The sequence below is a fragment of the Alligator mississippiensis genome, chromosome 10 (genome assembly GCF_030867095.1).
Source record: "Alligator mississippiensis isolate rAllMis1 chromosome 10, rAllMis1, whole genome shotgun sequence".
NCBI classification, from domain to species: domain Eukaryota; kingdom Metazoa; phylum Chordata; order Crocodylia; family Alligatoridae; genus Alligator; species Alligator mississippiensis.
The window spans coordinates 43,611,573-43,639,572 of record NC_081833.1 but is presented as its reverse complement, the minus strand read 5'-3'; the positions used below and the strand labels follow the sequence as shown (position 1 = coordinate 43,639,572).

The following is a 28,000-nucleotide window of genomic DNA, read 5'->3' as shown; positions in this document are numbered from 1 at the left end:
TGCCAGATTCTGTGCTCCACAAAGCCTTCAGCAGTCACATACTTTCCTCAGTCAGTAATGGAACTCCTAAAGAAGCCAATCAGCGTTGCATGTATGGTATTGAAAAAAGAGTTTATTCATTAATATTTAATCCCTGCACTCTTGATGACCTCCAGTGCAGTTGCCTTGCCTAAGTGGCTCCACTATGAAGTGAAAATAGCACAATGTTATTGTAAACCCACAGAGAGTCAGTCAGGGGGTAGAGTTGATTTGAATTTTACTCTTTGCAGGAATGACAGTGAAGATCTCAATATTTTCCTCTCTGGAGGTGTCAGTTTAAAATTCTGTTCTGCCTCTCTCACTTCTGGTTACAATGGAGCTTTGTGTAAAGTGTGTAGAGGCTAGAAGACAAGTGCTTGGATATCTGAAAGAAAAGGAAACCTTTAAAAAACCTGGGTGGAGCTCCCCTTTATATTTTGTATTCTAATTTTTCCTATGGCACCTCTGCACTGAGCTGCATAATAATACTCATCCATGCTTCCTGCCTCTCCCAGGACTTCCTGTTGGCTCCTCCTAGGATTTATTAAAGCAATCTGAGGCTCTAGGTACATCTTGGCTAAGCCCCTGTCCCTTTGACCCAGCCAATACTTGTTTGATGGCACTTCCATCACAGAGAGAGACATAGGCAGGTGCATGGATGTTTGCTGCTCTTCTGAGGTATTGGGCCTCATTCCTTCAGAACAGCAGAGATGGCAACTGGTATACCTTCTTCCTCTGAGGAAGCAGCAGCGGCACCCAGAGATCCCAAGTACTTAGCACAGCTGCTGGTGTGTACCAGTGTGGATGTGCAGGTCTGAGCTGCTTCACTTCCCTCCTTTTATGCACCCATATACTTTGGGGGTGATGGTGGCATGCTCAGAGTGATGCATCTTGGGGTTAACATCCTATCAAGATGAAATGGGCCAATTCCTTAATTGCTTGTGTCACACTTTTTTCAAGCCTTTCTTAAGTATAAGAACTGAACATATTCTTTCTAGAAAAGCTAAATTCTAATATCATCCCAAGAATCCAGGGGCTGGAGATTTATGCACAAACTTATAGCTTGTATTGAAGCTGATCTATCTTTTCCCTTCAACCGTGCTCCATTATAATGATCTGCTTAGTTTGGGGTACTTTAACAACAAATACAGTTCCACCTTTTGTGGTCTTGAAAATCTGACTGCAGAAATCAATGCTGATACAGAGAAGACTTTGCTTGTGGTGATATAATAATGGGAATTGCTCTGCTACGTATCTATGGAGGCACTTCAAAGACTGCTTTGTGCTATAAATATTGCTTTGCAATATAGGAAATATTTTTAATTAATAGAAATACAAGTGCATTTTAAAAAAAAAAATCTATTTAACTCTGTTTTGACTATAGTGCTATAAAATAGATATAGTGAGACTTAGTGGAGCCTATTTAAGATATTTCCTTAAGGAGCAATGGTGCAATACACTATATATGACATTCAAATATCTTGTAACAGGGTTTAGCTCCGGGAGTGACTGTGATGCCCCTGGAGACCCCCTCAGCCCTTGCCTCCTTGGCCTTATGTGGACTATCTCCCCTTCACTTCACCTGTTATGCCCTGATGAAATGATACTTTTAGGAAAGAGAGGCTCCCCTAGGACTCCCCAAGTCAGATCTTCTCTCATAAACACAGGTGTCTGTGCTCATTGCCTTAAGTGTTAATTACATGGCTCCAACTGCCCCTTACACCACACCCACGCTTTGCGGATGATACTCATTTCTGCTAACACACACTCCTCCTGAGCTACAGGCTCGCAGCCCCAGTCCTTTCCCCCCTTGGGCTACAGGCTTCTTGGCCCCCTCAGTCTCTGGCTGTGACCCCCAGTCTTTGGTCCCTCTCTCTGGGCCCTGGCTCTGCTCCTGGGCCAGCTGAGACTCATGGGCTCCTCCAGCCCCACCAGTCTCTGCCTGTGGCCTTCCTTGGCTTTCAGTCCATTTTTGGGCCCTAGTTTTGCTCCTGAGGTGGAGAGACCTCTGGGCTCTCTAGCCCTGCTGACACTTGCCATTTCCTGGACTGTAAACCTCCAAGCTCTCTGGCCCCTCTTCCCCTTCTGGGCTAGCTGGGATCTCCTTACTTCCCTTTAGAGCTTTAATGTCTAGTTGCTGTTACCAAGACCATGGGGTGTGGGGAGGCTGTTCCGATATGCTGTAATTAGAGAGCATTGGAGCAGGCTTGATTAATTGAGTCCAGCAGCCTCCACGTTTCATGTATCAGCATCCTTGTGGTTTAAGATGGTGGCAGAGGTGCTTTAACTAAAACTTGTTTGAGCTTTAGTTAAAGCATTCCTGCTGCCATTTTGAAGTGCTGCTGATAAAGCACCATCAAGTCTAATCTTTGGAGATCCAGGATGAGAGCCTTATCTACATTGTGGAAGTGTTTGGGAGTTAATCTGTCCTTTTCTTGCATCAAAGACAGCCTATAGCTGTGAGCCTTTATATAAGCATTACTGTTAGCAGTATTGCTGAGTAATCATTGGATTACTTGTGCTATTTCAGACTTCTGGCCTTTTTCAGACTTTAAACTTTAGGTTAAATGTTCAGAACATGGCCTGCTTGCTGTGCCTGGTTACAGAGCAATTCAATCTTAAATTAAAAGATTGGGATCTTGAATAATTTCCTTTTTTCTTGTATTTTAGTTTGTGAGTTTTTTATGGTCCAGTTGTGTGGGTGAATAACTCTTGCTCACCATTAAGCAAGGTTGCACAGTTTGAGCAAACCCTGGTTCTGTACATTGGCTGTGGTTCTCAACCTTTCTAATCCCATGGCCCATTTCCACCCACCTCCAGCTGTGGGCCTAAACCTATTTCCCTCATGGTCCTCTTACCATGCATGTTGCACTTAGGTTAGCTCTGCACATGCTAGCTATGTCCACACGGTGCTTCACCTGGAGTAATTAGCTCAGTCTCTCAGAAGAGCTAATTAGCCCACCTGCAGCACCACTCTAAGGAGGCTCTGCTGCTTCTATTGGGAGGTAGCACATACGGAGGAGCCCAGTATCTTCTATATTACTTCCAACTTTGATTAATGGCTTTAAGCTACTGAGTTTCTCTTTTTTTTTTTTTCAATTTAAAGACTTGTTTAGTAGAAGGGGAACCTTAGTGCATGTTTATGGTTTCCACAAGGAGTTATACACTTGGCATTTAGAGCCTTTTAGTGAATTAATAGTCTCTTCTTATGTGATAAATTACAAAACACAAAAACACAAGGGAAGACAGTTAAATCATGCTGTAATCTGGTATCCACAAAGTTATTTTGCTTGTTAATTTCCAGCAGGGCCTGACCTTTCTTCTCTCATCATACATGTTGGTATACCATTCCTTTTTATGAAACCTCATTGCCACAATAGTGACTCCATAAGGCACAGACAAAGAACAGGTCACCACCAGTCGCTTTCAGGTCCTTCATATTTTTCCAGTTAATCTAATTTATTTCAAGGAACATTTTTCCCTGTTTGCATACTGCATGTCTTCCACTTGATTTTTGGTCTCTCTCTACTGTATTTTGGGCTTGTTTCATTCTGGTTTATGCTGCTACTATACATGATAAGGTCATGCTTCCTGCGATGGGATTCTCTGGATAGTAAAGCTGAGGAGAATGTTTTTCTTGGTACAGTTCAGTGGGATAAGGATTACTTTGATCCCTTTGACCCATTGGGAATTGTAGTGGTGAGAAAGGCTCCCAAAAGAGCTTTTCACTTATTTTAAAAGCTATATTTAAAGACCTACATTCCTCTAGTACCAGTAATTTTCTTCTTCCTTTCTGCCTCTGACAATTGCACTAGGAGAGCAGAATGTCTCTTACAGAACCTTTAAATAGATTTTGCTGCTTCAACATTATAGTTCATGCTATCCCTTTGATTCACACCACTGGGGAATAATAACAGCAGGGAACAGCAAGGAAATAACCAAAACATGTAATAGAGTTTAAAACAAACAGGCCAAATATCTGGTAAGTCTGAGTAAAAACAAGTGTTGAGCTTCCCAAGAAAGTACATGACATGTAATGCCAGTGGGCATCAGGCAGCGGGATGCATAGACAGAGGTAGGTCCAATTGCCTTGTGTTTCCATGTCAAACTGACAAGCCATTAAATGGAGCTCTCTTAATTTGTTCTTCTACCCATTGGTACTGCACAAACATATGGCAATTAGCCATTAGGCATGGTGTTTGCAACGTCTCCACATGTGGCTCTGCAAACCCTGCGTAGTCTCATTGCAGTTAATGGGACCCACTAAGGTGGATAGGATTTTCCCTTTAAATTATTTTTGTTGGTCTTTCAGGGAAAGCCACAGGAATGAGGGCTCAAGTAGACAATTTATGGGACATCTTCCTCATGAAGACACCTCTTCAAATAATTCTGTTGGGCTGCTGGGCTTTGCCTCAACCATGAAGCTATTTCCAAAGGATTGTAGTCCAGATCCATTTAAATAGAACCCTGCAATAGCTTAGCAATAGCTTTGTTTCCTGTCCTTATGCTTAGCAGTATGTAATAGCCAGACAAAGATGTAATGGCCAGCAGCTGTACCCAGGGCCACCTTCAAGGAGGGCAATCCTCCACTGAGGGGGAGCAGTGCCAATGCAACACAATCCAGGTGCCTTCCCAAATGGAAACCAGACTTTCAGACAGGTTGAAAGCTTGGCAGTAAACTCAAGTGAAGGGTCCTGCTCACATGCTTCACTGTGTGGTTAAGCTGGGAAAATCGTGCATGGTGTCTTTTTCTTAAGTCCCTTCTACACGTTATATCTATTATGCAATTACCTGGTTAATTGTTCAATAAATTTAGACTGGCTATACAAATTAACTACGGTGCCTTAAATAGGTTCAACCAGCTCTAAAGTTATTGCTCAAAAATGTGGAATAAGTTTCCTCAGCTGTGGGACTTCTGGCCCTGGTTGTGCTACATGTGGGGCACAGTCAGGGTCAAGAGCCCCTCAGCTGAGGGGACTTGCAGTTTAAGCAGGGCCAGGCAGCCCTTGCACTGTAGCACCCTTATACCCCAGCCAGCCCCACTCGCATGTGTTTTGGTGCATGTAACTACTGTGCTGAAGGTTAGTATGTATCCTGGACAGTACTATCCTAGTGAAGATAATAAATTTAACGCATCTTAATACAGGCATACTTGTAAATGGTAATGCTTTACTACAGAGCTAATAAGTCAGCTCCACAGTAAAGTACATGTATAGATGCACTCACAGGGTGTGTCCAGACAAGTGTGGATGTTTATTTCCCCATGGACAAGTAGCAGCGGCACAACTTGTGCTGCTGCTACTTGTTTCTGGGGCACACCCATGCCACATGCACTCTGGCTCATGGCAGGTTACCTCAGGTGGGGTAGGGGAGGCTGGGGTCAGCAGCTGTGGCTTACCCGGGATCCTGGGGGCCTCCTGGAGCTGCATCCATGGCAGAAAGCCTTGCCAGCAGCCGGAGCATGGCTCTGCCTGGCCAGGCTCTGGTTTTGGGCAGCGCATGCTGCCACCACCTGCACTGCCCTGATTTCTTTTGGTGTGAGTTTTTGACACATGGATCTCCCAGGGCCATAAAACCTCCCTACACTGAAAAGTAGCACCACAGGAAATGCCTGCATGTGTGGTGTGTGGTGCTGCAGATGTGTCTGCAGCACCTCATACCACACGTCTGCACTTGTCTGGATGTAGCCACAATGTTTTCCTTTGGCTAGTTGTGCACTTGTGTGCGTGCGTGTGTGTTGCTGCGCATGTGTATATATGAACAAGCTTTCCCAGATCCCATTGGCTGAACCTCAAAACGGTATTTGCATTGAGGCTTAGTAAACCCTGCTGAGTCCTCTTAATGTGGGTTTCACAAGCCAGACCCCAGCAAGGTCTTTATTTAGAGATGGGCAATAGGCTTTCTGTTGCTTTCTCTTGAAGGTATCGCTTATGTGGGTGGCTTGACCTCCTTCCTTCCTTCCCCCCTGCAATTTGTGTCTTGTTTTAGCTGAGCTAGTTTGTTCATGCTTAAATATTACAGAATGCGTGGGATTTGCAGAATTTGTTTTGAATCCTATATGGAACAGCACAGGGGGCACTTGGTAGAAGAATGATTAATATTGCTTAATTAACCAGTATTCATTTAAGTAACTCATTCTGCAGTTCAATATGTCTCCTGGGTTCCTTGTTTCATACAGTATGTTCTCCTTTGATTTTTGTAAATCTTTGAATGATTTTATTAAAATAGTGGTTTTCATTTTATGGTTGTCTTGGAGGTGTCCTCCACAAGGAAATCTTATCTTTTTTCTTTTTGTTCAGTCATATTTTTCTTTCTTGCTCAAATTAATGAGGTCAAGCTTGACAGTATTTTTCCTCTTTACAGTGTCTATGAACATTTTAATTTTTCAATACTAACAAAACCTGTCCCAGCAGTCATTTTTTCCTCCTCTATAACTTATGAAAACACAACCCTTACAAGATTTCTTCATTATTGGTTTTTGCCAGGTGATCAATTCTGATATAAAATGGTTTAAAAAGAAGAAACATTTTCTGGTGGCTTTTCATGGCAGATTTCACTATCTCATCAGAGAATTTATATCCAAAAGAGGTGGTCTTACTTCTTTAGTTTATGTGCCTACTTCTCTGTTCAGCACTATTAAGCCTAAATGTAATCTCCTTCCCACAGAGAAAACTAGTGGTACTTCTCTTTTAGTATTTTAATTAGAAGTGCAGGATTATGAAACTCCACTTACATGCCATTTTATTTATGCCAGACCAATTAATGTCATGTCTTTTTGTTTCCTTTTACCCAAAGTAAGAGACATGAGGATAATTGCCTCATACTGAAGCCCTTTCCTCAATTTTCTTTTCTATGAAAGGAAAGAATGCTGCTTAGACAGAATTTAGTGTCCGATGTTTCATCCCTGTTCTGATGGTCAGCTCCTTATATTTAGTTCACAGCCAAATGCACTGTAGATGCTTAACAAATGGAAGAAAAATAGTTTAGAATAGATTTCCTTTCTTGCATCACTGAAATGCTGAAGGCTTTTGAAACTAAATGTCTGTTGACTCTGTAATGAAACTAAGAGTAAGTTATTGAGCCAGATAGGTGGAAAGTCAGCACTAGCGTTCTGGTATGATTCTGTGAAATAAAATCTATAGTCCTTTATTTTCTTCTTTGAGATAAGACATCACTAAAAGAGAAAAGAAGTCTTCAGACAACATGGAATATGTATAGAGTCTTTCACTTCTTCCTCTGATGCCACTGTAGCTTAGTTAGTAGTGATTAAAAGATATTACTTCTTTGCTAACTTCTTATTTTTAGGAGAATGAGTTGGTGGCTTCCATTCACTTTCTAATGAATATATGTCTGTGATTAAAAAACAGATGCTGTTATTGGGCACATTTTTGTTTGCCATTTCAGCAGAGAGGGCACTGATTAATGAGGAAAGAATTCCTCTTTTGGGAATCCTCTGATTTGGGGAATTTTACTTGTTTCTCACTGATAACGTGGGCCAAGCTTTTTCTGTGCTAGCGTATTTGGGTACCTTATTATAGACTAGGAATGGGCTGACCTGAAATTCTAAATAGGGTTTAAAACACTCTGAAGGGATAGAAAATTCTGACATCATGTTCTGTGAATAAATGGACATTTCAGTATTGTCAGCCCAGATCTCTCCTTCCTCTGTAATTCTGTGGCCTTAACCTCACCTGGGTTGCCTTTCTTCTGGGTTCTTCCCAGGATCCCAGTATTTAAAAAACAGGCATGTAACCCCTTGCTGCGAATTATTTTAAAACATAAACTAAAAATATAATCTGAAGCAAGCTTAGATGGGCTTAATCACCCTGGTTAAACATCTGAACTGGGATATAATTTTAGTATTAGGAATAATGGGATATAAATTTAGTTTTAGGAAAAAGAAATGTCATGGCCAGACTACAAAAATAGTAAAAATGTATCTCTCTCTTTATTTCTAGATCTTCAGACGAGCTGACAAAAATGGTAAGTCTTCATATTCATATACATTTGTCTTGTTTTGGTTTTAACTGAGCTGGCACTGTTGTTTTTTATGGACAGTTGCAACTATTTTTTCCCTTGAATCTCATCCATCATCTGTGACCTTAAGGAAGTAATATGGTTTACTACTTTAAGAAGATGTTTGGTTTTTTTTGCTTATTCTGTAAATCTGATATTCTTACAACCAGCATAATGTTAACATGCAAGTCCCAACAAGTAAATGTGTTTCTTAAGGAATTTGGCCATGCAGTGAGGGCGGCAGTGTTCTGTAAACTATCTGAGTCCTGATGGACCATAAACCAACTGTTTAAGAGAGTAATGGATGGTTCATTTGTAGCTGGTCATCTTTTCCAATTATGCTCTGTCCCTTGTGTAAAGTAGTTCAAAGATTAGTAATCATTCAGTGCATTAAAGACTGATAGGTATTTATTTCAAGTCTTTTATAACTTGGGAAGTAATGGGGATTTTGTTGCATTGGAATGTATTTTGAATTTATTCCCATAGGAAAGTACATGATTGGATAGCAAAGTCAAATATTGGCCTCAGGCATCAACTTCATCAGATGATTTTATATTCCTAAAGGAAATAATTGTTCTGTTTGGACAGTGAGCAGCTCAACTAAGAATAGAGATATTTCACTTTGTTGTGGGCTTAAGGTTGCTGGAGTTTAGAGGTATTGCAAAAGTGAAATTTTCAGTGTTAGGGAAAGGAAGATGCAGGTCTTATCCCAGAAAATCAAGGCACTTGGATTCAGGTTTCTAAATCCTAAGAATGAATCTACTGAACAATGAGTGCTGACATGGGCAACTGGTGCCTCCTGAGTCAGGGTGGGCACTTGTCCCCTCAGCAGCCAGTCAGGGACCAGTGGGGGTCCCCCCCACAGCTGATCCTGCTGACTGGGGGGCGGGGGAGCCCCCTTCGGCCAATCCCACTGACTGGCACTTCTAGGCACGCTGCTGACACTTCCAGGTGAGTGCGATCAGCCGTGGGGGGACCGCAGGGATCGCTTCTCCTGGTACCCCCACTTCCCAGCCAGTGCTTTTGGGAGGGGCCCCCTGCCGGGGAACACTTTCCCTATGCATCGCCACTGAGTGCTGAAGAAATAGGTTCTGAATAAAATGCTGAAGGAATAGGTTCTGCATAAAAAACTGTCGCATTTATGGAAGATTTATTAAACCAGTGGGTAGAATCTCCTGTTTCATAGGAAGATAAAGGAAGTCTGTCTTCCCCTCCTTGGGGATGGGATTTTTAGGAAGATGCTCTGATCCCAAAAAGGGCTGAAGATGTCAACAAAGCTCTGACCCTGAAGGACTGATAATGGACAGCATGGACCAATAGATATGTTCCACACCCATGTTTCAGTCTCTCCTTTATATGGTATGTCTCTTGTGAGCTTCTGCAGAGCTTTATTTAAAAGTGGATTTAAGTGGAAGAGGAATATAGACTCAAGTGTTGTGTTTTTGGATCCACTGGAGTTAGAGGGGTATCCTCAGAGTGAGAGGGAGGCCTTCCAATCTCAGGCAGTTTGATTAGCTCCTGCTTGGGAAGGAGGGCTTCCTCTAATGAAAGATGATCTTTTACTGGCCCATTTTATATCTGGCTAATTCCAAGCCCTATTGTTTTGGAAAGGCAATATGGTACTCAGGTTTATCTCATTTAGAGCTAGCTTGGGCATCTTTATGCCATGCTACTACCTGCAATATAGAGGTACTATATGAAAAATAAGGTCGTGTGACTTTTTGCTGAAAAAGAGAAAGAGGGTTAAAAATTATAGTTAAGTCAGAACCTAGGCTGGGGGTGTAAACAATAGGAAAAAACACATTTGCATTCTTGACCCTTGAAATCTCATGCTTCACAGCTGCATAAACATTTTACTGTTTCATAGTAGGGTTACTCTGATGAAATATTAGATAGTTCCTTTCCTTTTTCGTGTTCTTGTGATAAGATGTGTAGCAGAATTTGCAGATTCATTGGAATATGATAGGGCCACGCCATGAGCGCTTCTGCTATGGCCTCGAGCTTGCAACCTTAATGCATGCACAACTCCGGCCTCCGTATTAGACAGTATTGCTCTAAGATATTGCTTTGAGCAGTTTAGCTTTCACCTGTATTAAATTGTGAGTGTAATGTTGCCTTGAGGCCAAGCAAGTATAGAGCAATACTATTAGCTCATTGGAATTTTACCTGGGGGGAAACGAGGAAAATGTCTTGACAGTAACAAATGCAATAAGTTGTGGGTTTTTTAAATTAAATCTTGCACGTGGATAGCAGTTGTTTTGAACAAGGAAAGCATGATAATTTCAATGATAGCTATATTTTCCCTCTAATTCAATATCTTGATTAAAGGTACTGGATCAGATTCCATGTTCAGTTACTGCTGGACCATTTTGGTGAAGTTTATGGAGTTCAGGTTTACACTCTAAAAATTGCTGCTGGCTATGAGTCCTTTCCTTCTAGTTGCACTACAATCATCAGCTAACTTTCAAAGAGAAAAAGAGTCATAACTCTTACTTATGCAAAATAGTGTAGTTATAGAACAGCAATTACCTCAGTAATATGTGATATCCCATTAAGCAGGAATAAATAGATGGGTTCCATATCCTGATTTTTTTAAATTTAGATGATTAATTTTCAGATCTAATCACTTACCTATTTTACCAGATGGTGGCTTCAGGCTTTTGTTTTAATCTTAACTAACAAAGCAGCTTGATATTTAGGTGTACCAGGATCCTTTGGTTCTGAAAAGGCACAAAACATTTTATTAGCCCTCTCTCTGAAGAATGCAAGCATAACAGCTGGATATTATCTTTCTTTACCTTGCAGCATTTCACAAGGAATGTGCTGCCTTTGTGGTGGGGGGAAGTAGACTTGTGCCTGTCTAGCCAGGCACAGGAAGCAAAATTCTAGTTACCTGGTGCAAGGAGCCATGTGCTAGTGCATATCTCATCCTGTTGTAAATATAGAAATGAATGGTATTTAGTAGGCATAAATGACAATGAGGCTGTGTTCAGTGCTTCTGACTGGAAAAATTGCATTCCGTAAACACTGGCTTCCTATGATCTATTGTATTGTTAAGTTATATCCAGAGAAGGAAGATTTTCATTAATATCTGCTGCATCCAGAAAGCTGATCATTTTACCCATTCCGTGATGTGTTGGATTTATGCCCCACATAGAGTGTTTGGCCTGTAAACTTTAAGGCGATTTTAAAATAAGTTTGGAAACAGAATGTACTGTTGGGGCTCTATCATTGTGTATCAGTGTTCTTAAAGGTCAAATATCAACTTCCAGAAACAGACCCCCTTCCATCATTTCCTTTGGCTGACTAAATTTATCTGTATTATTGAAACCTGACTGATGAGTCCATTTGCACAGTTTTGCAATATACTCAGTTACTGATGAAAGGCAAAGGCTTTTGCTCCAATACTTTAGCAGAATAAAGATCAAACAGAGCATCTCCATTAGCTAGAATAATTAACTTGTTTCTCTCTCTCTCTCTCTCTCTCTCTCTCCTTTTTTAATTCAGTGAAGCACTATCCCCCCTCCCCTGGCATCCCAAATTCTCTACAGCCACTTGGATGGTATTTTTTCCTTTTATTAGAATTAGTGATCTATAAATATCAGCTTGTATCATGTAGATATTACTTTGTCTCAAGAAGAAAAGAGCAAGCAGTTAGGATATGGCAGGACTTTTTAAAAGCATTTTCATGTATACTTCTTCTGAAGTAGAAAAAATGCTACTGTTTGAGAGAAGAGGCACAGGTAAACTGCTTTTTAATGGTGTCTGTGTGCAATTTCTGCATACCATTTAGAAAAGTAAAGAGCTGAGTTTGCAAATGCTGTTTGTGACTGCATCAGCTAAGTCTTCTGTAGGAGTTTTGTCTGTCTGCTCCTCTCCTATAAAATATGGTAACATGAGCCTGTTTCATTTATAGGTTAAGTTGTCCTGATTTAACTCCCACTAGTTACAGAATGGGAGTGGGCACCTAAAACAGTTGCCACAGAACGGGCAAGTCTTCTGTTAGCCTCCTGCCCTTTTAAAACAGTTTAACTGTTATATTTGTCTATATCCTAACTCTGTTTATGGGTATAAAATATCCATTGCCTCTCAGTTGTCTCTTGTAATCTAATTAAGAACCATTTTATGTAGTACGCTTCATTTGATCACCGAACTAATCTGTGCTGCATTGTGCATCAACATGGAGAGAACTATAGGCACTTGGTATCCCTTTTATCCATGTATGCTGTTGATATCTCAGGTTTTTAATGAAGCCAGATTTGATTAACACTGCTGTATTCAAAACAGCTTTTGGCATGATGGGTTAGTGTAGATAAAGGGGACTAAGATTATACTTTACCAAAATAAACTGACGCTGCGCCATACGTTGAATCAATCATTTGGCAGTCTGTGCAAATAAAGCTCCTGAAATTCAAAATGTAATTTTCATTTATAAAGGTGTAAAGAACCTATGTTTTGCCTTTTTAGTTTCTCAATCAATAAGCATTGGCTACAGGAAAGCAGATAGCTTTGAAAGGCAGTGTGCTTTGTCTCTTATTGTAGATGGGGAGCGAGTTCTGGGAAGATTGTTATAGCTGTTTAGGAGCTGTACCTTCAGAAGAACCGTCTTTATCCCTGTGTCTTGGGTAATGCAGCTGGACTAACAAGTTACCCTGTTTGCAGTCACGATAGGGAAAGTGAGCACAGATGTGTCATGTTTGTTCCCAAAGACTCCTGAAAGCTCTTGTTTCTTTCCAGCCAGCTCACTGAGATTTTCTCCTTTCAGAAAGGATAATTGTCTCCAGCTGTCATTGCTGCATAGGGGAAACAAGTTTTATTTTGAAAGAAACAACCAAGTTTTTCCCATCTTTCTCCCCAAATGGCCTTCTAAGATTCCCTCTGTTTGTGCTGTGTGAAGTGCTTGCTGCCAGCTCCCTCAGATGTTCAGTCAGAAAGTTACAGCTACAGGCCTGGTTTTTTTTTAAGTCTCATTTGCCTTTATCATCCCACATGTTGCCTAGTGGAGGCTGTGTACACAGTGAGACAGCTTTTGGTAATAAGCATTTCACACAACATAACAAAACTTGTTAATAGTTCCCTGATTTCTACTTTATTGCTCATCAGCTGTAACATCTACTGTGAAAATATGTATTGTGCCATTTAATAGTGAAGTGTGCTGTCTTCTAACTTCCACTGTGGCGCTGGAAAATTTAATCCTTAGAGGTGCTGAGCATCATTGATTCCAACAGAAATAAATGAGATTTTTGAGGCAGTTGCCCTCTCACAAGACTCTCTCATTGGGATTAGGCCTCTTGTTTTTCTTTCTCCCAAATAACCCACTTAACGTCACAATGAATACTTCAGGTAGGGAGTGAAAAAGAGGTACAGTATCTATATCTTAGTCATAAGTTCAAATCCAGCCTCAACTGGCAGAAGCTGCTATTTGTCATCTAGTAGGTATTGATGCTTAGATTGTATCATGATAGATTTTTTTAAAAAAATTAACTAATAACAGTAATGAGTTTCCATTAGCTTCCACAGTGTGCTAGCTGATATCCAAATGCATATAAAGGACAGGGTCCCTGCCCACAGAGGTCACACTCTAAAATATAGCTGTTCAGCAATAATACCAGTGTCAGAGTGGGGCATGGAGACTAACATTTCTTCTTCTTATATGAGCAGAGGCATCCCTTTCCAAACAGATTGTAACAGGCAGCTGAATTCAGTATTCTGAAGCTTGCCATGCTAGTTTCTAACACTGGTAAACCAGAAGACTCAGCTAAACTCAATCAGAGTAAAACCAGCTCATTCACCTGATGTTTAGATTTTCCCTTTCTTATTGCTATTATTGTTAGCTATTTAATATCCTTCAGGTATTCAGTTTCATTCATTCTTCCCCACTGACCAGTCTGCAACACTGGTCCTCTGCTTATCTGCATCCCTTAGACCAAACATGCCTGTATAAATGAACAAGCAGTAGCAATTCTAATTATTACAGTATGATCTTTACCACATCCTGTTACATATTTTGGGCTTAATATTCCATGTGTACACAGCATGGTGTTATGGTGGCACACGTAAGTGCAAGATTCCCTGGCAATTGTATGATAAATTTACCGTGCTTCCCTATTAACTATTCTCTAACATTTACTTTACCACCTGTTGTCCCTGGGTAGTTCTTGTTCTGTGATGGCCCTCAAGCGAGCATTCTGCTGGGATGTCATAGCTACCGTGGAGCCCTGAATCTGACAAGAAGCAACTCTGGAAAGTGACAGTGACAGTTGCATGTTTTGTATCATGTATTTAAATATCTAATAAGAATAATAGGCACTGGCACACTGGACAATTTGCAATATAATCTATGGCAGGGGTGGCCAGCTTGTGGCATGGGTGGCACAACTGTCACAGATAGTTTCTTTGTGTTGCATGCAGCAGATTGGTGTGAGGTGGGGAACACAAAGCAGTGCATTTGATCAGGCAAGGAGCAGAACGCTGAGCAACAGATCAGGTAAGGGAAAGGGAGTGGAGTGGCACTCAGGGAGGGTATGGTGCTTATTTGTGGCATACCTGCCAAAAAGGTTGTTCCTCACTGCGTTAGGGGATACCACATTACCTAAGTCACTATGGAACAGCTTCATGGTCCATCAGCATTCCAGTAGGTGTAAAGTCATGATATGGCACATACAGGATTTGGAGTTGTTGGAGCAATCTCTGCTAAAATGAAGGAACAAAAGTATAAGGTCAAAATGCATAATAAGATGAATGTGTAATCTTGTGACTTGGAGTCTTTGTAACATTTGGCTCAGTTAAAAAAAAAAATCAATGTTAATTTCTGTTGTTGTCACATGGTTTGGGTTAACCCAAAGAAAAAAGTTTTTATTTTATTGTGAATTTAATAAACTGGTATGGAAACTGATCCTTACATGAAAGCTTACTTCTGAACATTGTGTCTTCCTTTTTGCCACTAGGAAAGATGGTCCACCGGTATTAACCTGAGACTTAAGGGACCCAGCTCCAATTCTCTGCTAAACTTTAGACATGCCTATACATGTGCTCAAGGGTGGGGATGGGCCATTTTAATTAGAGCAGTTCCCTGACAGCCACTCTAATTAAAATGGCTCACAATCATGTGTATTAAGCCCCCCACATTTTAAAATGGCTGTGGGGGCACTTTAATTAAAGCTCATTTGGCAAGCTTTAGTTAAAGCGCCTTGCAGCCATTTTAAAACACAGGGTGGGGAGAGGGTGATACTAAGTGTTCCAATTAGAACATGAACCAGTACACCTATAGGCAACCAAGGTGTCTTATCCCCTTTGGCAAATCCCTAAATTTCTGTGTTTCATGTTCTTCATCTGCTTAACAACATCATCTGTACTTCCCCACCTCACAGGGGCATTGAGAGGAGAAAGACAGACTAACTGCTCAGAAATTATGGTAATAGGGACCAGATGAGTGGTGAGATTGATGCTTTCAAGCTATGAAGTACTAAACAATGCAGTATAGTCTAAAGCAGAGATGGAGATAAATGACTTGATGTATGTGAAATTCACAGAGATGATTTAAGTTTTCACTGCAGAGTGTGCTCTTATTCAGGATTTACATTATTATGACTGACAGCAAAGTCTGAGCATTTTTCTTGATAGGACAAATTGAATTTGTGCTAGGTACATAGATGTACTATATAGATGTACTTTTTTCATCAGTAACTACCATGACAAGCCCCATTGCTATGCTTATTGTCACAAATTACTCTGAATTCTTTTTTAAGCCCTGCACCAATTTTAGATCTCACTGGGTAGGATGATGGCAAAGTGTGTATGAACCTGTTTTAATTCATTTGTTTTCAGAGTTTGTTTTATAGCAAGCATTTCTATAATCCTTTAGTTATTTCTTGGCAGGTTATCATTTTTGTGGCAACACTTCCAGAGCTTTCTTTCTTTATGGCCAGCTGTCTTGTAGTCTCAAGAGAACATCTGTCAGTACTATAGTGGCTGGCTTCAGCAGTTTTTCTGATTCATTTTCTTTTTGGCAGCTGGCTAGTTTTGTCACTCTCTTTCTTAATAACCTAGCACTTCCTGCACGGCTACCTTCCTCCCTTCACTGGGCTCACAGTACTGCTAACATTTAATTCCTAAACAGGGTGAAATTTAACACCTTCTGTCTTACCAGGGGTGGCTGCTTCCACTGTTGCCTGTGCCCTGCTATTTTCATATGTGTTTTAACATGGGAGAGCTATTTGCCTTTTTCACACTGCCTTTCATAGATATAGCAACTTATTGTTCCATTTTTAGGGTACCAGCAATCTTCCTTATGGGGAAATACTCTTTTACAGCAGCCTTTAGGACTTAATGTCCCTTGAAAGAAGCATTTTAAAAGAGGCTAGATCTAAATTCTCTTCTTGCTGCCTGGGCATGAGATCTTTCCGATGTAATGTACAGATCAGAAATTCTTTGGCATCTTCAGGAAAGTGGTTTTCTGATTAAAGTGACCCCTATTTAAATATGGCATCCTTAATAGACTACTTGTCAGCTTCGAAAAATAACATATCTCATGCTCCAGGATCTAAAATCTAGCAAGTCCGATGTTCCATGTTTGGAAGCAAAAACCTCTGTGCCCATCCTGGAGCCCCAGAAACTGACACAGAGAGCAAGGGGGAGTTCCCAGTTTTATATAGAAAATCATAGGGGTTAGGGTCAGAAGCCAATGGGCCAAAGGGAGGGAACAGGTAAAAGGTAAAGAAATATCAATACTGTAGTAAAATGTACTCCGTACCCTAATTTCCCCCCTCCACAAATCCAGCGGTGTTCCTAAGCAAGCCTTTAGTCCTTAGACCGCTCAAATAGCAGTGTGTAGCTGCCCCCAAGTCTGACTCCAGCTACTTCAGGCCATAGTCCTGGCTGACTGAGCCAGTGAGATCTCCAGCTCCTCTGTGCACTCCTCTGTGTAGGGCTGACCAAGTTCCATGGTGCATGCTATTCTCTCTTCTCCTTCCTCCAGCCTCAAGCTTCCTCTTCCTTTTTCCCTTGTCCCCCAGCCCCTGGGGGTTTTTTTGTTCTGTTTTGTTTTGGTTTTTTTTGGAGTTGCAGTCTAAATTAACAGACATCACAGCTCTGCAGACTGCCCCTGGTTCCACCTGCTGTTACACACATTACATTCAGATTACACCTCTTTGCCAGAAAGCATCTGCTATCTGCTATAGCACATGAAGGGAGACTCTTCAGGGACACTTCTGGTGTACCATGTGCTAACAAGGCATTTGCTTGAAGCTGTCTTCGTTTTGTCCAAATATTCAGAAATGTTTTTCTTTCCTATCCCTTTATAGTAACTGAACTGCAGAAATACTTCATTCTGATTCCTTCTGGTTTATTTCTCTCCTCTTTCTTAAAACATGTCAATGCCACTTTATGTCAGGAAAAAGTAACAGAGGAAGAAAAAATGGAAGCTGTGGGATCCTGGAGCATACAAAAAGCAATCTGCCTGTTGGAACTCTACTTGTTTTTACAGTGATTCCTGTAAAAGCACAGAGGAATGACTTGGAAGAATGGCCACCATTACTGAAGGTTTTCAAGGGTTGGAACATTTAATTAGAGAGATTTTAAAATAGGCCCTTTGCAAAAGGAGTAGCAAAGTGCTGCTCCATGTGTTCCTGTCATTTAGGCTAAGCACAGACAGGCAAAAAGTCCAAGGCTAAATCAATTCAGTCTTCACAGGTTGTGTAGATTGAACTGATAAGCAAGTGACCAGACATTCACTTTCGATTCGGGAAATGCAACCACATGCCTGCAGTGGCCCAGGCCAGAACTCAAGGGTGCTAAAGCATGCCTCTCTTCTTGCTGGAGCAGATAGTTTGGGCCAAGGGTAGCCCACCCACCCTGCAGGGGGGCTTGCAGGAGAGGTGCAAAGCATCTTGGGGTGCTGGAGGACTGTGAGTTAACTTAAATGTGATGGGGATCTGGGACAGAAGTTCCATAAATAGATTTAAATTAGTTAAGTTTGATACTACATCCATCAGGTTTATCTTAAACCAGCTTCAACCATTTTTAAAGTGGCTTATGTGCACTGGACTTCTGTTGTGTTACAGATTTGAACTGATTTCTTATCACTTATGAGTAATGTGTTTATATGTAATTTCTGTTCCTAGCCCTAGGGTTTGAGCAAACAACTGTGTTAAGGTGAATTAACAGGCAACAAGGATATATTTTGGAACAGCTGATATAGGACAATTGTTTGTGTGCCTGCAATACAATGTGGTAAATGAAAACTTACCCCTATTTCTTTCAGGACTAAGTTGTCCCTGTTTAGTTTTCATGTACTGCAGAGTAATTGTGGGCATGCAAACAGTTACACATAAATTGTTTGGTGATAAGTCCCAGTTCCTTGTTAACTTTGCATAATGCAGTTGTTTTGTCCATAATCTAACAGTGACTAGAAGCAGATGCATCAGAGAAAGCTGCAAGAAAACCTACCATAGACAGCTATACCTGCTTCCAGGAGAATTTTGCTCCTGATTTCCTTGTGATAGAGGTTGTTTTAAACTGTTGCAGGAAAGGTGAGCATGCCTTCTGCAACCGTTTTTGAGTGTTGAGTATTTTAACCATGCTATTATAAGTCTATCATATTAATGTGAATGTGTGGTGGCCTGTGTACTTTTCTTAGTAATTCTGTCAATGAAATCTTTGTGATGGAGTCTTTCAGAAAAACCTCTCTCACCCTCACATTCCTCTGAAGAGTCCTACCAGACTGGAATTTACCAGGAGTATGTGAAAGTAGAGCATTTTAACTGTAGCGAGGGTTTGCAAAAAGGAGCAGAAAGGGATGTGCCTCTTTAAATTGATCACACAAACACCCTTCACTCCAGGGGCAGATGCTTGGGTTGTTATACTTTAACCCTGATCGAGGCCCTTGAATACCTGAGTTGCTGAGAATGGAATGATTGTTACAAAGGAAGGTTCATCAGGAGTATATAAAGATGTCCAGCTTTCCTAACAAGGTACTGCAGCCCTTCTAAACTGTAAGATTCTAATCCAACAATAGAGGGATTTATCTGCTACAGTTTTCTAGAGTACTAACCAATCATAAGGTTTGCACTTATTAAAGAAATTTGTGAAAAAAACATACCTGTTTTTAGGCAGAGCACACTTTCTTTCAGTCTCTCAGGTGCTAAAGGGAACTGCAATGTAGTGCAAGGGCAAAAACAACTAGGCTGAAAGTTGCCGGTGGTTTCTTATCAAGGATTCTTTATATGAAATTTGAAATAAAATTAAACTTCCCACTAACAGGAAAAGGATCTCTTGTAATTAGAACTCCAGGCCAGGGCATTGTCCTCCTCTCATTTGGGAATTCTTAATGGAACTCTTTTCCTTTGCAATTTTTGTATATCTTTCTTGACTTTGATTAACAGAGACATAAATAAATGCCAGAATGAGGAAAACATAGGTGACCAGTGTCGCTGCAACAGAGGTTGTTTTTTGCTTCTAGGTGCTGAAATGCACAAAGTTATCACAGTGCCAAATGTGTCTTTCCTCTTCTTTCTCCATAGGCTTCTGTGAGAAGAGGGATTCTTCTTTAGGACTCTGGGGTGAGCCAACTTTTTTGGCAGGTGTGCCACAAATTAATCCCCATGCTATCCCCAAGTGCCACTCAAATTCCCCTTCCCCTGCCCAGTCTCTGCTGCTCTGCTTTCTGCTCCCTGCACTGCCTGCCCCCTTGCTGAACCACCACATGCCACACACAGAGGCTGCCCTTGTCACTTGTGGCATGTCTGCAAAAAAGGTTGGTCACCCCTGCTCTTAGATGAAAATTGTCCTATATCGGGATATGTGATGTAGATCTAAAATGTCATTTTCCAAGTAATTTATTTGTGTTGCAAGGACCTGATGCAGTTTGGGTTTATGAGGGTGGTTGGAGTTTTTAGCACTGACTTAGCATTGATTTATTATATAGCAGGGAATAAGTATATTTTGGTCTAATCACATATTGGTGGTGACTTGCTAAGGCTTGCACTTGTTTTATCAAGATTGGTACCTTAAGGTTACCCAGTTATTTTGAGAAGAAAGAGATCTGGTTATTTTGTACACAAGTACAATATAAGTACAAAAGGTCAAAAACAATTTTTCAAATAACTTTAAAAGTTGTATACTTTTGTGAGTACTCTGCTCATTAATAAGGTTGTATTGCAAGTGTGACCATACACACATCTCTTTTTAAAAATATTTTTAAAATAAATTTTTCAAAATTGAACCCTATGATATTCATAGCAAACAGCTGATACAAGCAGTTCACAAATGGAGTTCACACATAGGGTAAAATTGATTTGAATAAATTCTTTGGTGAATATACCTTAAAAAAAAGGATTGATGTTACTGATTAGTGTAAAGCTATAAATAGTCTAAAAACAGGAAAAAGGTTGGGAGAAGCATTTAGCTTCTCTGACTGTGCCCAGAGTTTGTGGTGAAAAGAAGCATGCCATTTATTAAAGTATTCCTTTTCCATTCTTCTTCCATCTTAAGAGTCTTTTGCCATTTTTACTAGCAAATGCATCTGTATACTAGTGAACAGTATTTTGTGCTACAAAACACAAGCTGAATACCAGCTTTATAGGTTACTAAAATGAACTTACAGACCATGTAAGAATTCTCTCATGTACTTGAATTTACATCATGAGTCATGAATAGTTTCTTTGCATAAAAAGATTAAATACAACAATATTTATTTCAAGAAGATTAAGTAACAGTTTACTTTTATTCTATTAATCTAATTGACGACTGATTATATGTGAAATTTTGCTTCACTAAAATACAATCTTTATTATCTGCCTATTAAAACGCAAATCACTGCTGTTAACAAACTAAGTGTCAGAATTAGTGTTATATGAATTAAATCCTGATTTTTAAATACTTTTAAAGTATTATCAAAGTAGAAAACCATTAACTGAAAAGCTTGACAATATCTTACCATCTATATATAATCTTTTCTACTGTGTATGCAGGCAGGAGGTGGAAGGGGGAAGAGACATGTTCATGTCTGCAAAAACAAGTCATTAAGTTTCCAACACTAAGTCACAGAAATGAAGGGCAAGAAGGACCTCAAGATCATTTAGTCCAGTCCCTCCTCTGAGCCAGGATAAAATATACGTAGGCTGCTCTCAAAGATTTTTGTCTAACCTCTTGAAAACCTCCAATGAAGAAAGTCCCATAACTTCCTTAGGTAGCCTGTTGGGTTGTTTTTACCATTCTACCAAAATAAAATGTATTCCTCATTCCTACCAGAAATCTTACCTGCTGCAAATTAATCTAATTTCTTCTTTGGCCATATTGAACAATTGATCACTGTCTTATTTATGGCATCTTTTTTACTGTACGCTTATATGTAAAGTATCTTAGAGAGGAATCTCCTACTTTAGAGTTACCATATTTTCACTTAAAAAAAAGAGGACACCTGTTGCTGGGGAGGGGGGGGGGGGAGGGGGGTAATGGTTGTGGCAGGGGGCAGTGCCGTATCCCTGTCCATCACTCCCAAGCCACAGCACCCCCCTCCCCCCCCCAGCCCTGCTGCTCCTCCTCACACCCAACCTGCAGTTTTCCCCAGTTCCTTTCCTCCCAGCTTTGCAGTGTCTCCTGTCTGCCCCACCCCTGCAAGCACAGGCACTGGCTCCTGTGCCACTATCCTGGCCGTGCAGCTCCTTGCTGCCCCCGAGGGCCCCCCCCCCACCCCCTTCCCCTGCTGGAGGGGTAGGTGCCTCCCCTACCTGGCTGTGGCCCCAGTACCTGGATACCATCCCCCAGTGCTGGCAGGCAACCAGGCCCCTCACACACCCATCCCCTCCATATCCATGCACACCTATCCACCCACCCCCTGAACAGTCCCCAAGCCCTGGCCCTCTAACCCCTGCCCCCCCCCCCCATAGACTTATCTGCATCTAGCTGCTGGGGCTGCTTCCACCACCCTGCCTGGCTGCATGTCAACCGTGTGTGTGTGTGTGTGTGTGCGCGCGCGCACACAGAGGCATGTGAAGCCCCCTGCCTTCAGTCACCCTCCTCCCACTCCCCCCCAGCCCCAAGCAGCTGCTTGCTAGGGCAAGCCAGGAAGTACCGTGAAAAACTTTGATGCCGAGTAGAACAAAACCCCGGACACTTGTTGATATTTTAAAAACCACCCAGATAGAGATGGGAGGACCCAAAAAGAGGACTTGTCCAGGAAAACCTGGATGTATGGTAACCCTATCATAGGTTAATTAATGAAAACGACTTCTTCTAGAGTGTCTGAAAGCCAATATTGTCTCAGGTGACTACTGACTTTAAGCTTTATGCCCCCTAAATAGGCCTGATATTTAGAAAGCACTGAAGATACCTCTCTGAAAATTGTCTCCTTTTAAGGTGTCCACATTTGGACACATAAAACCATTAGCCACTTGAGAAAATATTTGTATAAATGGCTGAAAATAAATCTATCCACTATTTTTTTCTTTTACCTTGTGCATTTGACAGCCTGTGAACTCTGTGAACTCTGTTTTATACATTTCTTGGATTGTGTGCACCTTTACTACAAGAAGAGAAATAGAGAACATGAAAACAGAGTACATGTGACTGTAATACAACTTGTATCGGTGCTTCTCAACTTTGCGGGCTTGAAGTACCCCTCTGGACACAAGGTACCCCTTGGGATTAAGTGGCACCCAATTTCAAAAACTAATTTATATATTACAGTCCTTACTTCCTTCCAGTAGGGGTAGGGGATTCTCTAGGCAGGGACAAGCTTAAGCCCATGCTTATGTGCTTAATTTATTCATCTTCCCACACTTCACCCCTCAAAGAATCTGGCCACATCTCAGAGTTTCTTGGCACCTTGGATGAGATCATATATAATAGGGGGAGTCAATTCCAGATGTAGTTTCCAAACTGTTTGCAATTCACTTATCTGATAGCAACCAGAATTTAAGTTAGTGATCCTGTTTTTCATATTGCTATTACTGCTGTTGTTTTATGCTCAGAGCCCCCATGATGCAGAGGTAAGAATTGCTCCAAGCACTGTTTTCATTTTTAATCTTTCCTACTGTGTTCTGAGAATGTAGTCAATTGAGGGATATTAACCAGCTTGCTCTTTTCCAGGTAGCAGTAATGTGGTTTGTGGTTCAATAACAGCCTGCTTAGAATACTCTTAGAAGAAAAGAAATGTGTGCCCTTAGCTATTGTAACAAAAACTGCTGTGTAATCTGCTGTTTGGGTATCTTACTGCAAATAAGAGCATAGACACAGTACCACCCTGAAAATTTAGTAGTTGTACTATATGACCTTGTTAAAGAACATCTTTTTTTCATAGCTATCCTCACAAAGAGTTTCACAAAATTAATATCATGCCTTATAAAGCCAATTTCCTAGGGACATCGCCTGATGACTGTAAGGCATATTAAGCCAAAGGCACTATCCTATATTAATTCACATCATACTCTATCTAAGGCTACTCATTTGGACATGAAACTGAGTCACTCAACAGAGGTTTTCTTAGGTAGTTTCTGCAATAACCTGGGCAGAAATAAGATTAATTTTGTTTTTCTTGGGATGCTGTGATGCTTCTGTTTCTGGTCTCAGGTCAAACCATTAAATACACAGATATACAAACATGAATAAAATAAATACATAGTTAACTGATCTCATTTTAAAGCTTCACACTGGTATGTTTGTATGAATTTTGGGTGAAGGCTTGGGTCAGTTTTTACTCTCCAAATTATCCACTCAATTATTCTAGAGAGCAAGACACAGTTAAAAGAAAAAAAATTCAAGGATGTATCTGATGGGCTAGATCACCCATGAGCTGAAGTTGAATTAATTCCACTGCTTTCAGTAGAACTCTGCGGATGTTCTAGGGGCATGTCTATACCCTCTTAAACTGTGCTACAGACTACTGCTAAGAAATACGCTCCACCCACTTGCTTCCACTCTGCATGTGCTGAATTCAAAAGAACTGTAACATGGGTGCCAGAGCCCGCATGCCTGCAAAACTGGGAAGAACCCCAGGATAGCACTAAAAGGAAACTACACTGAATTTTTTTAGCCCTCAACATGTATGGAGCAGGAATGACTGTGTGGGCCCTGCTCTCAGTCTAGTCATACCCTTATTGTTTAAATCATTACACACAACCCTGAGCAGATCTAAAATATTGAAAAGGGGGGCGCAGATGGTAAAGTGCATCATCATATGTAAAACAACACACAGTTTTCTCTATTTAAAAATAATCTAGAACCTTACTAATAGGAGTCTAGGGTTGGATTGAAGCAATATAACTTAACTGGAATTACTTACACAGTCTGCAGGACTGTAAAATAGGTGCTTCATTACCAGGAGCAGCTGGCAGATAGCAGAATTGCAGAACAGATGATAGATTTCATAGACATTAGGGCTGGAAGGGAACTTGTGAGATCATTGGGTCCAGGCCCCTGCCCAAGGGGGTTGGTTGGTTGGTGGAATATCAAGATCATTTAAGAGGAGAGGGTCATTAACACATGTGGAATAAAGAGTTTAGAAGGTATCAGGGAGATGATAATGAGCCACAAAGTCAATTGACTCCCTCAGCACTGCCTGACTAGAAATGCTACTGCCACTGCCCTGCAATTGGGTGGAGCAGGAATCAAAGGGGTTTGTTAGAAGCATCTCAATAAAGGCGGTATATGTGCTACTATAAATGCCAGTATTTGGGGCATGTGAATTGGTGCTTAATCCCTGTGGTAGAGTTTTCATACTAAGTACTTACTCTTGATTTTACTGTAAATTAATCTGGGTATGTGTGCATGTAAACAGATGGTATTAATGTCTTTGCATACTATATGTTAATGGAATGACAGACTTCTGTTTAGACCCTAAAACATTTTGCCTATTTTGAATCAGGCAGACAGCTCCAGATATATGTAAACCACCATTTCCCCCTGATTTTCTTATTTTCTTTTTCTTTCCGCGGCTCTTATCTTTCTGGATGTTGTAACCTGTCATTTTCATGTAGCAAGGAAATTGCAATACATATTCTGGCAACAAAGGGCATTTTTTCCATACAAAAAGTGATTAAAAGAAAACAGAATAATCAGGCATCTCATATTCTGGGGTTCAGTTTATTAGGGAATCCAAAGCATGTCATAAGAGTCTCCTCAATGAAAAGTATACACTCCTTAGTCACCTAGCCACCCTCCAATCGACCTCTGGCCCATCTGTGGCCTCAGGAGCCCGAAAGCTTACCTGGACCTAACTCAGCATGCCCCACCCCGCCCCCAGCAGGGCCTCTGCTCAAGCCCTTGCCTTATGCCCCAATTCGTGCCCCTCATTCACCACTGCCACTCTCTACTCCGCCCCATACTCTGGGGTCTGGGGTTGAACATCCCTGCAGACTCATTAGCATGCCTGGCCTGCAACTAGCCTCTACTCTGCCCTGTACTCTGGGGTCTGGGGTTGAACACCCCCGCAGAGTCAGGCGTTACTCGTCAGCGTGCCTGGCCGGCAACTCACCCCCCCCCTCTCATCAGCACCTCAACTGCTGGTGCCTTCTCTCAGGGCCCTAACTAATCCTCTTCCAGGGTCTTCCATCCCTTCAAGCTTAGGCGCTTCTCAAAGCTTACCTGGCCTTCACTGCTCCCTTTCAGGGTCTTGCACCCCTGATGGTCTCAGGTGTCCCCTGTGGATGTCCCTGGTCCCACTGCTCTCTCTCCAGTGTTATCATGTAACCCACTGGGTGGTGGGATCAGGGGTTATAAAGGCACCCCAACCCAGCTTTCACCCGGATGGTCCTCAAACCTGGCACTTAAGTGGCCCTGCCCCTCCACAGGCAGGACTACCAGGCCTCCCTCTCCCAGCAGGGTGAAGTTTTAGGTCATGCCCAGGACCAGGACCCTCCAAGTCACCTCATAGCTCCTGCCCTTACCTCTGTGCTGTCTCCGGAGCAGCAGCTCCGCCAGGAAATGTTCCTTCCTCAACTCCAGGTAGCAACTGCTTCCTCTAGTCCTGTTGGCCTGGGTCTTAAGATGGCTGCTCGTCAAGACTGGGCTGCACCTGTCTGCTGCCTGGCCCAGTTCTTAAAGTGGCAGAGCACCGTGAGTACTCTGACACATGCCTTCCCCCTTAAAACGGTTCTGGGAGGGGAGGGGGTGTTTTCCCTGCTGCTCAGCCAACAAGCTCCCCCAGAGCTTGCAACTTCCCTACGTGGTGAGCACGCCACTGATGCTTTGCCACACTTTCATTCAAAAGCTTGTCTTATTTTATCCCAACCATGCAGTTGGTTCAATAAAAGATATCACCCTAAATCATTGCCTCTTGCAGTCTTGATGTTAAAAATTTACAAAGGTGGAGAATCCATCACAATCCTGGGCAAATGTTTCCAAGGGTTACTTTTGTGTTGAATGTTAGCATCTTGTTTGGAGTCTGAATTTGTCTAGCTGGCTTTAGCTTCCAGCCACTGGATTTCATTATACCTTTATTTGCTAGACTGATGGGTCCTCTTTTATCAAATTTCTGTTCTATGTATATGGATAGACTGTAACCTGTCACAACCCAAGGGTGTGATTTTTGTTTGTGTGTGCTTTGGCACCACTGAATTATTTTCCTGCTGTTTGAAGCTTTCTTTGCAGGGTGCATTTCTTCTTTGAAGCATAGAAATGCACATTGCAAGGAGTTCCCACCATTTGTATTTAAATTCGACCCCCCACTATTGGTTGTTTCTAAATTATTCCCATGTGGCGGCTAGCGATTGGCTTGCTAGCCGTATAAGAGGCTTGAGTGGTTTCTGCCCAAGTTGGAGGACTCCACGAACATCAGGAGAAGGAGACTTCACGTCTCGTGAAGATCTCTAAGCTCTGCGGAGCCTATTGGACCCAGCGTGAATATCAAGAAGGCAACAGGGGTCTGCTCAGCCTCTCGCCTCTCCCCGTCACCGAGCGCAATCCTTGACGTACCCTTCCCTGCGCGCAAAAAGTTCCACGGATCCTCGACAACTCCGTGTGAGTCAGAGTTTTGTCCGAGTCCTTAACATAGGGATTTAAGCGGAGCTTTACCTGGGAAACTGTCCAGCCTACACCGCGACCATCTACGGTGTAAGTAAACAATCTTGAATCAGCCATTACGCGTCTGTGCCTAATTCTAGTGTGTCGCCTGCTTTCTCCGACCCAGCGTGTCCGGGCTGCTGGCCACAGCCCGCGGCGTGAAAAAAGGGCCCCGGATCACTCCCGGCCCACACATAACCAAGACATGTTTTACTTTTCTCTTGAATAAAATAAACAGGTGGAGTTCAGTCAGTCAGCCCGTGTGTTTTTTCAATACTTGCATAATACTTGTGGCTCTTCTCTGAAGTTTTTCCAATTCTTCAATCTTGTCTGTGTACTGTGGGCACCAGAATTGGATACAGTATTCATTAGGGCCGCGTGAAGCTTCAGGTGCTGATTCGATTTGGAGCTGCTGCTCTGGAGACAGCACAGAGGTAAGGGCAGGAGCTATGAGGTGACTTGGAGGCTCCTGGTCCTGAGCATGACCTAAAACTTCACCCTGCTGGGAGAGGGAGGCCTGAATCAGCTTCAGGTGCTGATTCGATTTGAAGCTTCAGGTGCCCAATTCTGCGGCCAAATCTCCAAATCTGAATTGAATCGGGAGGCCAGTACAAAGGTCCAGATTGATTCAAAGCTCTCCAAATTGATTTGGAAAAGATTGGGAGAGCTTCAGAGAGATTTAGAGATTTGGACAGTCCCCACTCACCGCCGCAGGGAGCTGGACCCAGACTCTGTGCCAGCAAGTAGGCGGGGCTGAAGGAGCAGGGAGGGGGCCATGGCGGGACCCCTGCCAAGGTCAGCCCCTGCTTGCTCCCCCAGCCCCACTGAGTACCCATTGACCCCCGCCCATTCTCCCAGCCCCGTCAATGGCTGCCCCACCCAGCTCCAGCATCCTGGCTCTTTAAAAAAAAAAAAAAAGCCCCACACTCACCAGCTCCTGCCAGCTGTGGGGGGGGGGGTGTGATCCCCC

The 28,000-nt window shown here is 42.0% G+C and overlaps 1 protein-coding gene and 1 long non-coding RNA gene across 9 annotated transcripts in view; one reads left to right on the top strand and one right to left on the bottom strand.

The window, feature by feature from the left end:
* On the bottom strand, positions 1-26,163 carry LOC109286096 (uncharacterized). 3 transcript variants are annotated; one of them, XR_002094018.2, is made up of 7 exons: positions 25,917-26,163; positions 14,581-14,727; positions 12,626-12,827; positions 12,374-12,438; positions 10,928-10,964; positions 10,666-10,754; positions 1-403 (listed from the first exon to the last, which is right to left on the bottom strand). It is a non-coding gene; the product is annotated as an uncharacterized LOC109286096 (long non-coding RNA). The 3 variants fall into 3 exon arrangements; XR_002094019.2 differs by having other exon boundaries at positions 14,627-14,727; XR_009455241.1 differs by having other exon boundaries at positions 14,581-14,724.
* NECAB2 (N-terminal EF-hand calcium binding protein 2) overlaps positions 1-28,000 on the top strand; it is a 441,556-nt gene that overhangs the window by 13,267 nt on the left and 400,289 nt on the right. For all 6 annotated transcript variants that reach the window (XR_009455239.1, XM_059713747.1, XM_059713748.1 and 3 more), the window contains exon 2: positions 7,977-8,001. Coding sequence is in view for 5 of the 6 variants with exons in the window: in XM_059713747.1 (XP_059569730.1) it covers positions 7,977-8,001 (25 nt within the window). In the remaining variant the exon portion in view is untranslated. The remainder of the gene's footprint in view (positions 1-7,976; positions 8,002-28,000) is intronic.